Consider the following 13,557-nt stretch of genomic DNA (forward strand, 5'->3'; position numbering starts at 1 on the left):
ATTTGAACTTGGCTGTTTTGAATCTGTATTTTAAATTTGAATTTCTGCACGGCTGCTGATTTTATTTATTTATTGCATCTCGATACCGCCCAATAGCCGAAGTTCTCTGGGCGGTTTACAAATTGTGCTCTTATATTGTATTTTATATCATGTTTTCATACTGTTTGTTTCATACTTTGAATGGGTTTAATTTTTGTGAACCGCCCAGGGAGCTTCAGCTATTAAGGGAGACATGATAGCACTCTTCAAATACTTAAAAGGTTATCACACAGAGGAGGGCCAGGATCTCTTCTCGATCCGCACAGAGTGCAGGACACGGAATAATGGGCTCAAGTTAAAGGAAGCCAGATTCCAGCTGGACATCAGGAAAAACTTCCTGACTGTTAGAGCAGTGCGACAGTGGAATCAGTTACCTAGGGAGGTTGTGGGCTCTCCCACACTAGAGGCATTCAAGAGGCAGCTGGACAACCATCTGTCAGGGATGCTTTAGGGTGGATTCCTGCATTGAGCAGAGGGTTGGACTAGATGGCCTTGTAGGTCCCTTCCAACTTTCCTATTCTATGATTCTATGGTATAAAAATGCAATAAATAAATAAATAAATAAAGGACACGTGAAAACCCTGAGTGAGCAGTAACGAGCGCATGATAAAACGCTAATCTGATGAACCCCTAATTGTCTAAAGAAGTCCTTTTGTCAATTAATTCCATCGGGTGACCTGTCCATTAATTTAATCGGGTGACTGCATGTGCTGGTATTATCCTGAAGGGAGAAAGGAGAGAGAAAAAAACTCTCTCTTTCTGCTTCCTCCATATCATGTGGTCTCCCTATTATTAATAATTATTAATTTTAGGATGCTTTTAGGATGCTTTTTAGGATGTTTAACAATGTATACTGCATGGGATAATACTATATTATTTTAATACGTTTTTTTAAAAAAATCATTATTGTGGTATATTGAGTTAATGTAGTGTGATTATTGTATGTGTTATAAAATTCAAAATAAATAAAAATTAAAAAAAAACAATGTCTACTGCGTTTTTAATCAGTATTTTATGTCTCTTATACTTACTGTTGTCCCCTGCCTCAATCAAAATGGAGAGGTGGGTAAGAAATAAATTTATTATTATTATTATTATTATTATTATTATTATTATTATTATTAGCCATTTTTATTGACCTTCCATGAATGTGAGCAATACCACGGGCTTTCGCAACTGCCTTTCACCATTTTTGCCCCCAAAATGCTCCTAACAGCAGTGTAGATTTTCAGATCTGAGAGTCGTCCTGACCCACACGGTGACGAAAAGGTTAGGAGAGGAAGGATAGAAAGAGAGAGAACCAGAATGCCAAATCACCCTCTGCTGTTTGGAGATTCTCATCCACACCTTTCTGCACCTGTGCAATGCCCCCCACCCCCACCCCCAATTTCATGCATCAACATCAGAAATAAACAAGAATTACCTTGAGCTGAGATGCAGTCAAACAGAAGGAAGAAGGAAAAAAGAATCAACTGTAGTCCTAGCATCACTCCAGCCTGGGCGTTTGGGTAGTGGGAGTACGGAATCAGATGCCGTGCTTGCAAACTTTCAGGGGAGTTTTTAGGGCAGAGATGCCAACCACGTCTCAGAACAGCAGTTTGCTTTGGAACTGGAGTGGAGAAGGACAGCAAGTCTATATAGGAGCCGTGCCCCCCACTCTGCCTTCCCTTGGTTTTTGGATGCCTCTTGGAAAGCAAAGCCTGGACCGGGAAGTAAAAAAACACACACGGAGAACCCAAAACTTGTCAGCATGAGCAGCGCTGGAAGAATATCAGGCTGTTTTTGTTTTTTTCATTATTATTTTTGGGAGCATTTCAACAGTAGCCTTTATAGTTTGGGCTGCTAAAATTGGATGCTTCTTGGAAGGACGAGAGGAGTCAATAAAAGCATGATGAGCGAATGCAGAGGAAGACCACACTGCAGAGCTCTCATTACGGATGTGGTCTGGAAATCGTGTGTGTGTGTTGTTTTCCTTGGGCGGGGATGGGGGGGCGGATTTTGGAACACAGATATCTCATCTGAAGCCATCATTTTAATAGCCTTTTTTTCTTTTAGACCCAGCCTCCGTGACTGCAAGGGGAACTGACATTTTTTAGAAGGCCAGGATCAGAACAGATTTATATTCACACCAAGTACTGTTAGGGTCTTCCCAGCTCAAAAAGGATATCATGGCTAACCCTACTGCCTCTGTTTTGGGCGAAGGTGTTTCAAGTAATCAATCAGAATCAGATTTGGACCTAGAGGAGAAGGTGCCAGACACCAGCCAGCCTGGACCAGTGGGGGAGGAAGCTCTCACAGGCGATTCCCCAGCTGGGAGTCAGCCCTCTCCAGAGCTTATCTCCTCAAGGCCAAATCCTACACACTCAGTGGGAAGTGAGCTTTCTTCCAGAGGAGAGCGCCCCGACAAGCTAGCTGATGCTAGGGTCCACCAGAAGCTAAAATGCACAGAGCGGAAGGAAGGTGTGAGAAAGTCAGTCTGACTAGGATTGCGCCAGAACCTGCCTCCACACCAAGCTCTCTGAAGTTACGGGCATTTGGGAAGGGGCTTCCTGTTCTCCTTAGTTGGACAATTGTCTCGCTTAGTTTGCATAGTTTTGCCTAGGGGGACGTTTCCAAGAGATTAGACTCTCTTCAGGTAGAAGAGATGTTTGCTGCTTAATAAAAGCTTTGTGGATTACCTAGCAGGCTTCGTCATTTGTCTCCCATCGAAAGCAGGAGGTTTCTGAGAAACACGACATTTTTAGGCTCTTGAAAAGCCTACGGAAGTTTCTGCCTCTAAAGCTGCATCTTCCACACTTCACCTCAGACTTTGATGGCATCTCTAAATGGGTCTGAACCCCTGTCGCTTGTCCCCAGTATTTGATATTGAGCTAGACTTCGTCAGGACTTGGAGGCTCCATTTAATATAGCCCTTGATAGAGGTATCCCTGGTGAATTTGAGCTTTATCACACCAGCATTATACTGTGCAATCACTGCGAATTGCATGCAAAGGGCTCAGAAGTTTTCCAGTTTATAATCTGCTTTTATTGTGAAGTACTCTGAAGTTTTCCAGTTTATAATCTGCTTTGACTATGCAGTACTCCCATGCATCCTGCTTTAATTGTGCTTCAAAGGCAAAAGACCCGACCTATTTTGGTACTACTTTTGGAGCTAATCATTTGTTGTTCTCCGAGCACTGGGGGCACAGGAGCAGGATTTGACATGTTTAAAGAAAAATTAAACAAATGCTTACATCTGCATAAGCTTTAATGATAAAGACACCAAAATTGGCACAGTAATAGATATTAAGGAGAGCTTTAAGCACACCAAATTTGAATTGGATTTGAATTGGAAAAAAATTGAATTGAAAAAAATCATCTGTTGATTTTTTAATGATTTTTTACATTTCCCCCCTTAAACCCATTTCCTGGTATGCAAAGGATCTTAGAGGGAATCTACACGTCGTACTGAAGGCGCTTGCATGCGCCCCCAGTACGCCCCCAAAACGATGGTGTAGATTCCTGCCTACCTGCAGCCCAGAAGAGACGGAGGAGGAGGCGGCTGGGGAATCCAGCCGCGTCCTTGCCGCCGCCGCCGCCTCCCCGCCGGCTTCCTGCTGCCGGGGTAAGAGCGACCCGGGTCAGAGAGCTTGGCGGAACTCTCCGACCTGGGTCGCTCTTACCCTGGCAGCAGGAGGCTGGCGGGGAGGCGGCGGCGGCGGCAAGGACATGACTGGATTCCCCAGCCGCCTCCTCCTCCGTCTCTTCTGGGCTGCAGGTAGGCAGGAATCTACACCATCGTTTTGGGGGCGCATGCAAGCGCCTTCAGTACGACGTGTAGATTCCCTCCTGGGAGCGCTGCCGCCCGGGGTGTGATTTAGTTAGCAACAACAACGACAGCTAAACACTGTAGGGGATAATTCGAGGGAAACAAGTACATGGAATGAAGCTATTTGTGTAACCCGACCCCACCCCCACCGTTTTAAAGCTTCTAAGCTTGTAGAAACCAGCCCGGCCTGTGGCAGCAAACTCCACAAGCGAATTTTGTGTAGCAGGTAGTGGCTGCTTACACATCACTAAAAAAAAAAAAGGAGGGGGGAAATGCAGCAGCAGCACTCCGAAAGCGAACAAAAGAGGACACAGGTTTGCATAAAAGTGGCATGTGCTAGTTTTTATGTATAGATGCAAATTCAGAAAGAATCGCTGTATTAAATGACCGGATGGTGGGTGCTCAACCTGTTCTGGATGGGGTTGCCCTCCCCCTGAAAGACCAGGTTCGTAGCTTGGGGGTCCTCCTAGAGCCATCTCTGTCACTTGAGGCTCAGGTGGCCTCGTGGCACAGAGTACTTTCTACCAGCTTTCGTTGGTGGCCCAGCTACGCCCCTATCTGGCCAGGGATAACCTGGCTTCAGTTGTCTATGCTCCGGTAACCTCCAGATTAGATTACGGCAATGCACTCTACTCCGTGTCCACTCTTTGTTTGCCTTCAAAGAGGGCCTGAAAACGTTGCCTTCAGCAGCTGCCCCATACAAGATTTCATGCTGACTTTGGTCCGGCATGTGTCGTGTTTCTCAGAACGCTCTTACTTTCGAAGGATGGCAAACGAGGAGGCTTGCTAAATAATCCTCAAAGCTTTTATTAAGCAGCAAACATCTCTTCTACCTGAAGAGAGTCTAATCTCTTGGAAAATTCCGCCCAGGCAAAACTATGCAAACTAAGCAAGACAATTGTCTGTTCAAGAAGAATAGGAAGCCACTTCCCAAATGCCTGTAACTTCAGAGCGCCTGGTGCGGAGGCAGGTTCTGGCGAAATCGAACCGACTTTCTCACACCTTCCTTCCGCCCTGTGCATTTGAGCTTCCCTAGCATCAGCTAGCTTGTCAGGATGCTCACCTCCGGAAGAAACCTCACTTCCCACCGAGTGTGTAGGGTTTGGCCTTGAGGAGATAAGCTCTGGAGAGGGCTGACTCCCAACTGAGGAATCGCCCGTGAGAGCTTCCGCCCCCACTGGTCCAGGCTGGCTGGTGTCTGGCGCCACCTCCTCTATTTCCGAATTTGAGTCTGATTGATTACTTGAAACATCTTCTCCCAAAACAGGGGCAGTAGGTTTAGACATGACAGCATTCAAGAGAGCCAACGTTTCTCAGAAGATATATTCGTTTGGACTTTTCTTTTTCTCGCCCCTTCTTTTTCTCTTCCAGTTTTCTTCGTGGCAGCTTCTACCTCCCCTCACTAAACCGGGGGTATTGTGGAGCATGTGGAATCGTGGCCAGGCTGCCAACTCAAGTCATAGCTGCTGGCACTTGCAATGGCAGCAAAAAAACAAAATGAAAGAGCCCTTTGGGGGGGGGGGAGAAAAACGTGCTGCCACTGCCAGTGGTGGGTCTCATCCTCTAGAAACCATTGGGAAAGTCCTGTCCAAAATAGGGGCAGAAGACAATTCTGTGAGCTGTTTGTTCCTAACTAAAGTTTTTATCTGTATAAATTGAATTTATGGTATTCAATACCATAAATTATGGTATTATGGTATTATGGTTCTGACTTTATACTGTTAGTTTTACCCTACGCAGTGCCTGTTTACCCTACCCTGTGCCTGTTTACCCTACCCTGTGCCTGTTTACCCTACCCTGTGCCTGTTTGCATTCTCTTCCCCTCCTTATTGTTTTATTATGATTTTATTAGAATGTAAGCCTATGCGGCAGGGTCTTGCTATTTACTGTTTTACTCTGTACAGCACCATGTACGTTGATGGTGCTATATAAATAAATAAATAAATAAATAAATAAATAAATAAATAATAATAATAATAATGGTATTATGATCCTAAACTACCCTGTGAGGATATTGGTCTGAAAGTGTGTTGAGGGGAGGGGGGAAGTATTTGAAATAAAGAATTTCCTTCTTCTCACATCAATTTTTTCATTTCTATTCACCCCTCGGCTGCTAAGATCATCTTCTTGGCTCATCGCTTTGATCATGTCACTCCACTCCTGAAATCTCTTCAATGGCTTCCAATTCACCTCAGAATCCAATATAAGCTTCTCCCGTTGACTTTCAAAGCTTGTCACGGTCTAGCTCATAGAATCATAGAATCTTAGAATAGCAGAGTTGGAAGGGGCCTACAAGGCCATCGAGTCCAACCCCCTGCTCAATGCAGGAATCCACCCTAAAGCATCCCCGACAGATGCTTGTCCAGCTGCCTCTTGAAGGCCTCTAGCGTGGGAGAGCCCACAACTTCCCTAGGTCACTGATTCCATTGTCGCACTGCTCTAACAGTCAGGAAGTTTTTCCGGATGTCCAGCTGGAATCGGGCTTCCTTTAACTTGAGCCTGTTATTCCATGTCCTGCACTCTGGAAGGATCGAGAAGAGATCCTGGCCCTCCTCTGTGTGACAACTTTTTAAGTCTTTGAAGAGTGCTCTCATGTCTCCCCTCAATCTTCTCTTCGTCCTATCTAAACTCCGTCCTATCCATCCTAGCTCCGTCCTGTCCAAAGCGCCCAGAGAGCCCTGGCTATGGGAGCGGTATATAAGTGTAATAAATAAATAAATAAAATAAAATAATAAATAAATCTTTCTTCACACATCTCATATTATTGCCCCCCTCGTGCTCCTCGCTCATCGAATGCCGTGTTTCTTCCCCCACCCCCAAGGGTCTCGAGTTCTCTTGCTCGGCTTCGTCCATTTTCAATCTCTGCCCCTTACGCCTGGAACTCTCTTCCGGAGCATTTGCGGAACACAAGTTCAATGACTGTTTTTAAAGCTGAATTGAAAACTTTTTCTTTTTTCTACAGCTTTTAGCACTTGGCTTTGTTCTTACTTTCAACACTGTTCATTTTATTGTCCCTTGTGCCTATTTGGTGAGTTATCTTCCCTCTCTTATTGTTTTATTACGATTTTATTAGAATGTAAGCCTATGGGGCAGGGTGTTGCTGTTTTTATTCTTTTACTATGTACAGCACCATGTACGTTGATGGTGCTAAATAAATAATAATAAAGTAGTGCAGGTTCCTGTAGATCAATCCACTGCCTCTGCCCATTGGATGTGCCCCAGCCACGGAAAGGATGACCACGGGGGAAAATTGGGTTTCCTTAGTGTTGCTTCCTCCCCCCCTCCAGCTTCTGTTCCACAATACTTCTTCTTTCTTCACACAGGAGAAAAAAGAGGAAGTCAACAACGACCACATGGCCCATTCAGGAGAGCGTTTTTATAGCGCCGCTTTTCCTGCACACAGCAGGAAATGGCGGCTCATTTCGTTTCCCCCCCCCCCAAAAAAAGGATTTACCAAGATCTATTTTGTAACGGAAACAAGGCAAGAAGGAGCGGAAGACGCATGGGAGGCAGACGGCGTGGCCAAAAGAACCTGCGAACATCTGTAAGTGGTGAGTGTGTGATAAAACGCTCGTCTGATGATACTCAGAAAGCTCCATCACACCGGGGGTTAACACGCTCCCTGCCACACTTCTCCGCCCGTGTTTTCCTTCCTCAAGTTACTTCCTCTTTCAAAAGAGGAAGTACCCAACGAGCAAGAGGCTCATTCAGTCCACTGTTCTAATGGCGTTGTTTCTCCTGAACACACAGGAGAGAACAGTGATTAAAAATACATCGGACTAAATTAGGGTTTTTTTGTCGCACAAGGAAGGCCAGAATCATAGAATAGTAGAGTTGGAAGGGGCCTATAAGGCCATCAGGTCCAACCCCTGCTCCATGCAGGAATCCACCCTAAAGCATCCCTGACAGATGGTTGTCCAGCTGCCTCTTGAATCCCTCTAGGGTGGGAGAGCCCACAACCTCCCTAGGTCACTGGTTCCGTTGTCGTGCTGCTCTAACAGTCAGGAAGTTTTTCCTGATGTCCAGCTGGAATCTGGCTTCCTGTCACTTGAGCCCGTTATTCTGTGTCCTGCACTCTGGGATGCTCGAGAAGAGATCCTGGCCCTCCTCTGTGTAACAACCTTTTCAGTATTTGAAGAGTGCTATCATGTCTCCCCTCCATCTTCTCTTCTCCAGGCTCAACATGCCCAGTTCTTTCAGTCTCTCCTCACAGGGCTTTGTTTCCAGACCCCTGATCATCCCTGGCTTCCTGTCACTTGAGCCCATTATTCCGTGTCCTGCACTCTGGGAGGATCGAGAAGAGATCGAAGGAGCAGAAGGCACGCGGGAGGCAGACAACGTCATGGGAGGGACCCGAGCAAACTCCGTGAGGGCCCTGGAACGAGCGTGCAATAAAACGCTTGTGGGATGGAGCTTTTCGAGAAAGCGGAGGGGAAGAAAAGGGGAGAGAAAAAGGCATGGTTTTAACAGAGAAAAATATCCAAGAAAGGAAAAACACACACACACACCCCTCTGCTTTGAGCCTAATATAAAATATGGGTTGAAAATTTAATGGGAATCATTTAAAAGTTATTTTTAAAGGCATTTACACATTAGTTTTATAATTTAATATCCAGAGGTCCCCTGTACTGCATCGCCAGGTGGCTTTCTTGACATATTTAACACCCTATTCTAGCCTTTAGCTACATTCCAACGTCTAGATACGGAATTGGTTAATACTGGGGACTTCAGGAAGTCATGCCGTTTGAGATAAGCAAACGGAGCGTTCTTTGGGTGGAGAGAAACCCCAAAGCTGCCACGGGCCACATGCCGCTGGGTCTTCAAAGAGAAACCACACATTCCGTGCCAGGGTACTCCGGCAAATTCAGTTCGAATTTCTTCTGCACGTCGTAAGGCAGGAACCGGCCGGCCACAAGATGGTGCTTGCCAATAAATCGCGTGGCGCACTGCTTGGGGGCCGCCAAGGAGACCAGGACGTCGGGGCTGATCCCATCAGTGCTGCCTCTCTCTGCATCCCACCCTGGCGAAAGAAAAAGAAACGGATTGAGAACGTGCATTTCAAAGAAAACTTTTGATTTTAATGACTTATTTATTTATTGCATTTTCGACACCGCCCAATAGCCGAAGCTCTCTGGGCGGTTCACAAAAATTAAAACCGTCCAAAGTACAAAACGAAACACGATATAAAATACAATTTAAAAGCACCACCAGGATAAAATCAGCAGCAGGGCAGAAATACAAGTTTAAAATACAAATTCAAAACAGCAAAGTTGACATTAATTTATAGACTGTTAAAATTTGTTGTTGTTTATTCGTTCAGTCGCTTCCGACTCTTTGTGACTTCATGGACCAGCCCACGCCAGAGCTTTCTGTCGGCCGTTGCCACCCCTAGCTCCCCCAAGGTCAAGCCTGTCACCTCCAAAATATCATCCATCCATCTTGCCCTTGGTCGGCCCCTCTTCCTTTTGCCTTCCACTTTCCCTCTTCTCCAGGGTATCCTGTCTTCTCATTATGTGGCCAAAGTACTTCAGTTTTGCCTTTAATACCATTCCCTCAAGTGAGCAGTCTGGCTTTATTTCCTGGAGTATGGACTGGTTTGATCTTCTTGCAGTCCAAGGCACTCTCAGAATTTTCCTCCAACACCCCAGTTCAAAAGCATCTATCTTCCTTCGCTCAGCTTTCCTAGAATAAAAAGGTCTTCGCCTGGCAGATGCCAGGCGAACCTCCTTAGGGAGCTCCTTCCACAGCCAGGGTGCCACAGCAGAGAAGGCCCTGCTCCTGGTAGCCACCTGCCTTACTTCCTTTGGCAGGGGCTCACGGAGAAGGACCACTGAGGATGACCTTAGGGTCTGGGCAGGTGCATATGGGAGGAGGCATTATATCATATGGTTGTATTTTTGTGCTTGTGTTTTCTTTGTCATCTTGGATGGATTTGGTCCAGAAAAGTAGCTTATACATATTTAAGGGAGTAAAATAAACAGACACAGAAGCAAACGTCCGAAGAGTTCTGCCGGATGGCACCAACTAAACCGTCAGCCTGGCTCCAGCAGATGCTGCCAGAAAGCCTCCCTTGTTGCTTGTCCCCAACATTTGGTAATTGAAGATAGACCACCCCTGTGCGTGGAGGCTCCATTTAACTAAAATTAATAGCCACTGATAGATGTAGAAGTATTTAAGGGCCCCCCGGCTAGATTAAATTAAGTATTTTCCTACAACCTAGATCAGCATCACATTAGCAACACTGGCAATTACTTGCTTGCAGGAACAACATGACCATGTACATTGATGGTGCTATATAAACAAATAAATAAATAATAATAATAATAATGAGTCAGAGCCAAAAAATTATGTTATCATGGCAAATAGCCTGGTTCATTAATTTCTGGAATGCTGGGCCTCCCGACGTGGTGCCCATAGGCTCCAATGTACCCCCAGACACATCCCTTGGAACCCACCAGGCTCCCGGCTCTTTTCTTTTCTTATTTTAAACTTTTAAGAATTGTTTTTTAAAAATCAGCTGGGAGGCTGGCATGCTGCAAAGTGATGTGCGAGCCTCCACTGCCATCTTTATTTCTAAGAATGAATCACAGAATCATAGAATAGCAGAGTTGGAAGGGACCTACAAGGCCATCGAGTCCAACCCTCTGCTCAATGCAGGAATCCACCCTAAAGCATCCCTGACAGATGGTTGTCCAGCTGCCTCTTGAAGGCCTCAAGTGTGGGAGAGCCCACCACCTCCCTAGGTCACTGATTCCATTGTCGTACTGCTCTAACAGTCAGGAAGTTTTTCCTGATGTCCAGCCGGAATCTGGCTTCCTTTAACTTGAGCCCGTTATTCCGTGTCCTGCACTCTGGGAGGATCGAGAAGAGATTCTGGCCCTCGTCTGTGTGACATTCTTTTAAGTATTTGAAAAGTGCTATCATCTCTCTCCTCAATCTTCTCTTCTCCAGGCTAAACATGCCCAGTTCTTTCAGTCTCTCTTCATAGGGCTTTGTTTCTAGACCTCTGATCATCCTGGTTGCCCTCTTCTGAACACGCTCCAGCTTGTCTGCATCCTTCTTGAAGTGTGGAGCCCAGAACTGGACACAACACTCTAGATGAGGCCTAACCAGGGCCAAATAGAGAGGAACCCAAAATAGCATTTGCCTTTCTTGCAGCCATATCGCACTGTTGGCTCATATTCAGCTTGTGATCTACAACAATTCCAAGATCCTTCTCGCTTGTAGTATTGCTGTTCCAAGAATCCCCCATCTTGTAACTGTGCATTTGGTTTCTTTTGTAGAACTTGGCATTTATCCCTCTTGGCCTGAGGTGTGTGTAGTCAGCATTTTGTCTGGTGGTCGTGGTATATATACATTCGTGTGTGTGTGTGTGTTGCCTAGGCTTTTTTTTTTTTGCATGTGTGTATTTCTGCCTGTGGGGTTTTTTTCCTGTGCATGGTGTGTATGTTTTGCCTTGGGGTTATTTTTTTGGTGTGAGTAGATGTTTGATGTGTATGTGTGCTACAGGTGCATGTGTTTCTCTGAGCATCACCGGTTTCCCCTCTGTGAATAGGTATTTTGTTGCCTTTGTAGTGGCAATGATACGACTTGGCATTTGTAGCTCAGATCTCACCTCTGCCTTCTACAGTTTCTTGACTAAGTTGCTTGTCTCATCAGTTTGCTGTCTGAGAAATGGATGCTGGAGCTGAAAAATGTAGGTCCAGAAAAGTGGTTTTGTATTTTGGAACTCCTCCCTCTCCCCTCTTTACTGCATTTGGAACTCAGACCCCACTTTTGTAATTAGGTTCTTTGCAAGCTTTCTTTTGACCTCATCAATTTGCTTCTTGGGAAATGGATGTTTTGTGACTGGCCTCACCCATGATGGCGGCTGTGAATGGCCACACACCCCTCATGGCAGCCATTTTGTGAAAGTGCTCTCATATCTAGAATGTTCTCAAAAATCCAGATGTGCCCAGCAGCTCCAAAAGGTGGGGGACCCAATCCTTAAAGCTTGCTCTAAGACAATGGTCATCACCATAAGACAATGTCATGATCAGGCCTGTTCCCCTTAGTGTGGGGGAAGGAGTTTCAGACTATCAATCTGGGGCCATAGCTAGACCTAAGGTTTATCCCTGTATCGTTCAGGGGTCAAATCTGTTCATCTAGGTGACACACAGGGGATCCAGTGCTCAAGCAGGGGCGAACCCTGGATGATCCCAGGATAAACCTTAGGTCTAGCTGTGGCCAGAGACAGATTCTGAACCAGAAGAAACAGGACTAGAAATGAGCCAGCCTACACAGGAAAGGGGGGAACCTTCACTGGACTTTATCAGTAAAAACGTTAACAACTCAGAGTCTGTGGGAACTCAGCAATCCTCAGAGGGGGAAGGGACTTCAGAGCTGACCGATCCTAGAGTCCGCTGAAGATTCAAACGGGCGGAGCTAAAAGAAGGCGACAGGCCATCAGCTCAGCTAGCTTCACACCAAAGGCTTCTTCCAAGGAATCCTCCCTGAAATGAAAGGGACTCAGGGAAAAGACCTTCCCTTTTGTTGAAAGGACAATTGTCTTGCTTAGTTAATTTTATAATTTTGTTGTGTATTTTTTAATTGTTTATGGTTTTGTTTCCCTCCCCCCCCCCCCATGTATATTTTAAACTTTGTAAGGCCGCCTTGAGGCCCAGCATTGGGCAAAAGGCGGGATACAAATAAATATAATAATAATAATAATAATAATAATAATAATAATAATAATAATAATAATAGTTCGCCAAGTTTTAGCCTAGAGGAAAGTTCCTAGCGTTTAACCTCCCTTCAGGTGCGAAGAGATGTTTATTTGTTGAATAAAGCTTTGTGGATTACTTGGCAGACCACTTTATTGTCTCTCACAGCCGTGGGAGGGCTTGGAAACACAACGCAACACCTTGTGGCAGCAAATAACAACGTTTTAAGAACATGAGAAGAGCCCTGATGGATCAGACCGCAGGCTTTGCTAGTGCAGCATTCTGTTCCCACAGTGGTCAACGAGATACCCCAAGTTGGCAAACGCAGTGACGTCCTCCCACTCATGTTCTGCTCTGACTGGCAGCAGCTGTCAAGTGTCTCAGTCAGACTGTTCCACCCAGCGCTATGTGGAAATTCAAAGGGTTGAACCTGGGACTTCATGCTTGCAAGGGAGAGTGCTCTCCAACTTTTTTATTAATGATTTGGACGAGGAGGTGCAGGGGACGCTTATCAAATTTGCGGAAGACACCAAATTGGTTGGGATAGCTAATACCCTGGAAGACAGAAACAAACTTCAAAGGGATCTTGATAGGCTGGAGCGCTGGCCTGAAAACAACAGAATGAGATTCAATAGGGATAAATGCCAAGTTCTACACCTAAGAAATAGAAACCAAATGCACAGTTACAAGATGGGCGATACTTGGCTCAGCAATACTACAAACGAGAAGGATCTTGAATGGTTGTAGATCACAAGATGAATATGAGCCAACAGCGTGATGTGGCTGCAGAAAAAGCAAATGCTATTTTGGGCTGCATTAATAGAAGTAGAGCTTCCGAATCACACAAGGTACTGGTTCCCCTCTATTTGGCCCTGGTTAGGCCTCATCTAGAGTATTGCGTCCAGTTCTGGGCACCATCTGTCAGGGATGCTTTAGGGTGGATTCCTGCATTAAGCAGGGGGTTGGACTTGATGGCCTTGTAGGCCCCTTCCAACTCTGCTATTCTAT

General features: G+C 45.6%; 1 protein-coding gene across 2 annotated transcripts in view; it reads right to left on the reverse strand.

Annotated features, from left to right (window-relative positions):
* Nucleotides 1–8,437: 8,437 nt before the first annotated feature.
* Nucleotides 8,438–13,557, reverse strand: part of YJEFN3 (YjeF N-terminal domain containing 3) — a 39,484-nt gene continuing 34,364 nt past the window's right edge. For both annotated transcript variants that reach the window (XM_063147001.1, XM_063147000.1), the window contains exon 6: nucleotides 8,438–8,867. In XM_063147001.1, coding sequence (XP_063003071.1) covers nucleotides 8,668–8,867 — 200 coding nt within the window. In that variant the 3' untranslated portion in view covers nucleotides 8,438–8,667. The remainder of the gene's footprint in view (nucleotides 8,868–13,557) is intronic.

The sequence above is a fragment of the Elgaria multicarinata genome, chromosome 23, assembly GCF_023053635.1.
Source record: "Elgaria multicarinata webbii isolate HBS135686 ecotype San Diego chromosome 23, rElgMul1.1.pri, whole genome shotgun sequence".
Classification (NCBI taxonomy): Eukaryota; Metazoa; Chordata; class Lepidosauria; order Squamata; family Anguidae; genus Elgaria; species Elgaria multicarinata.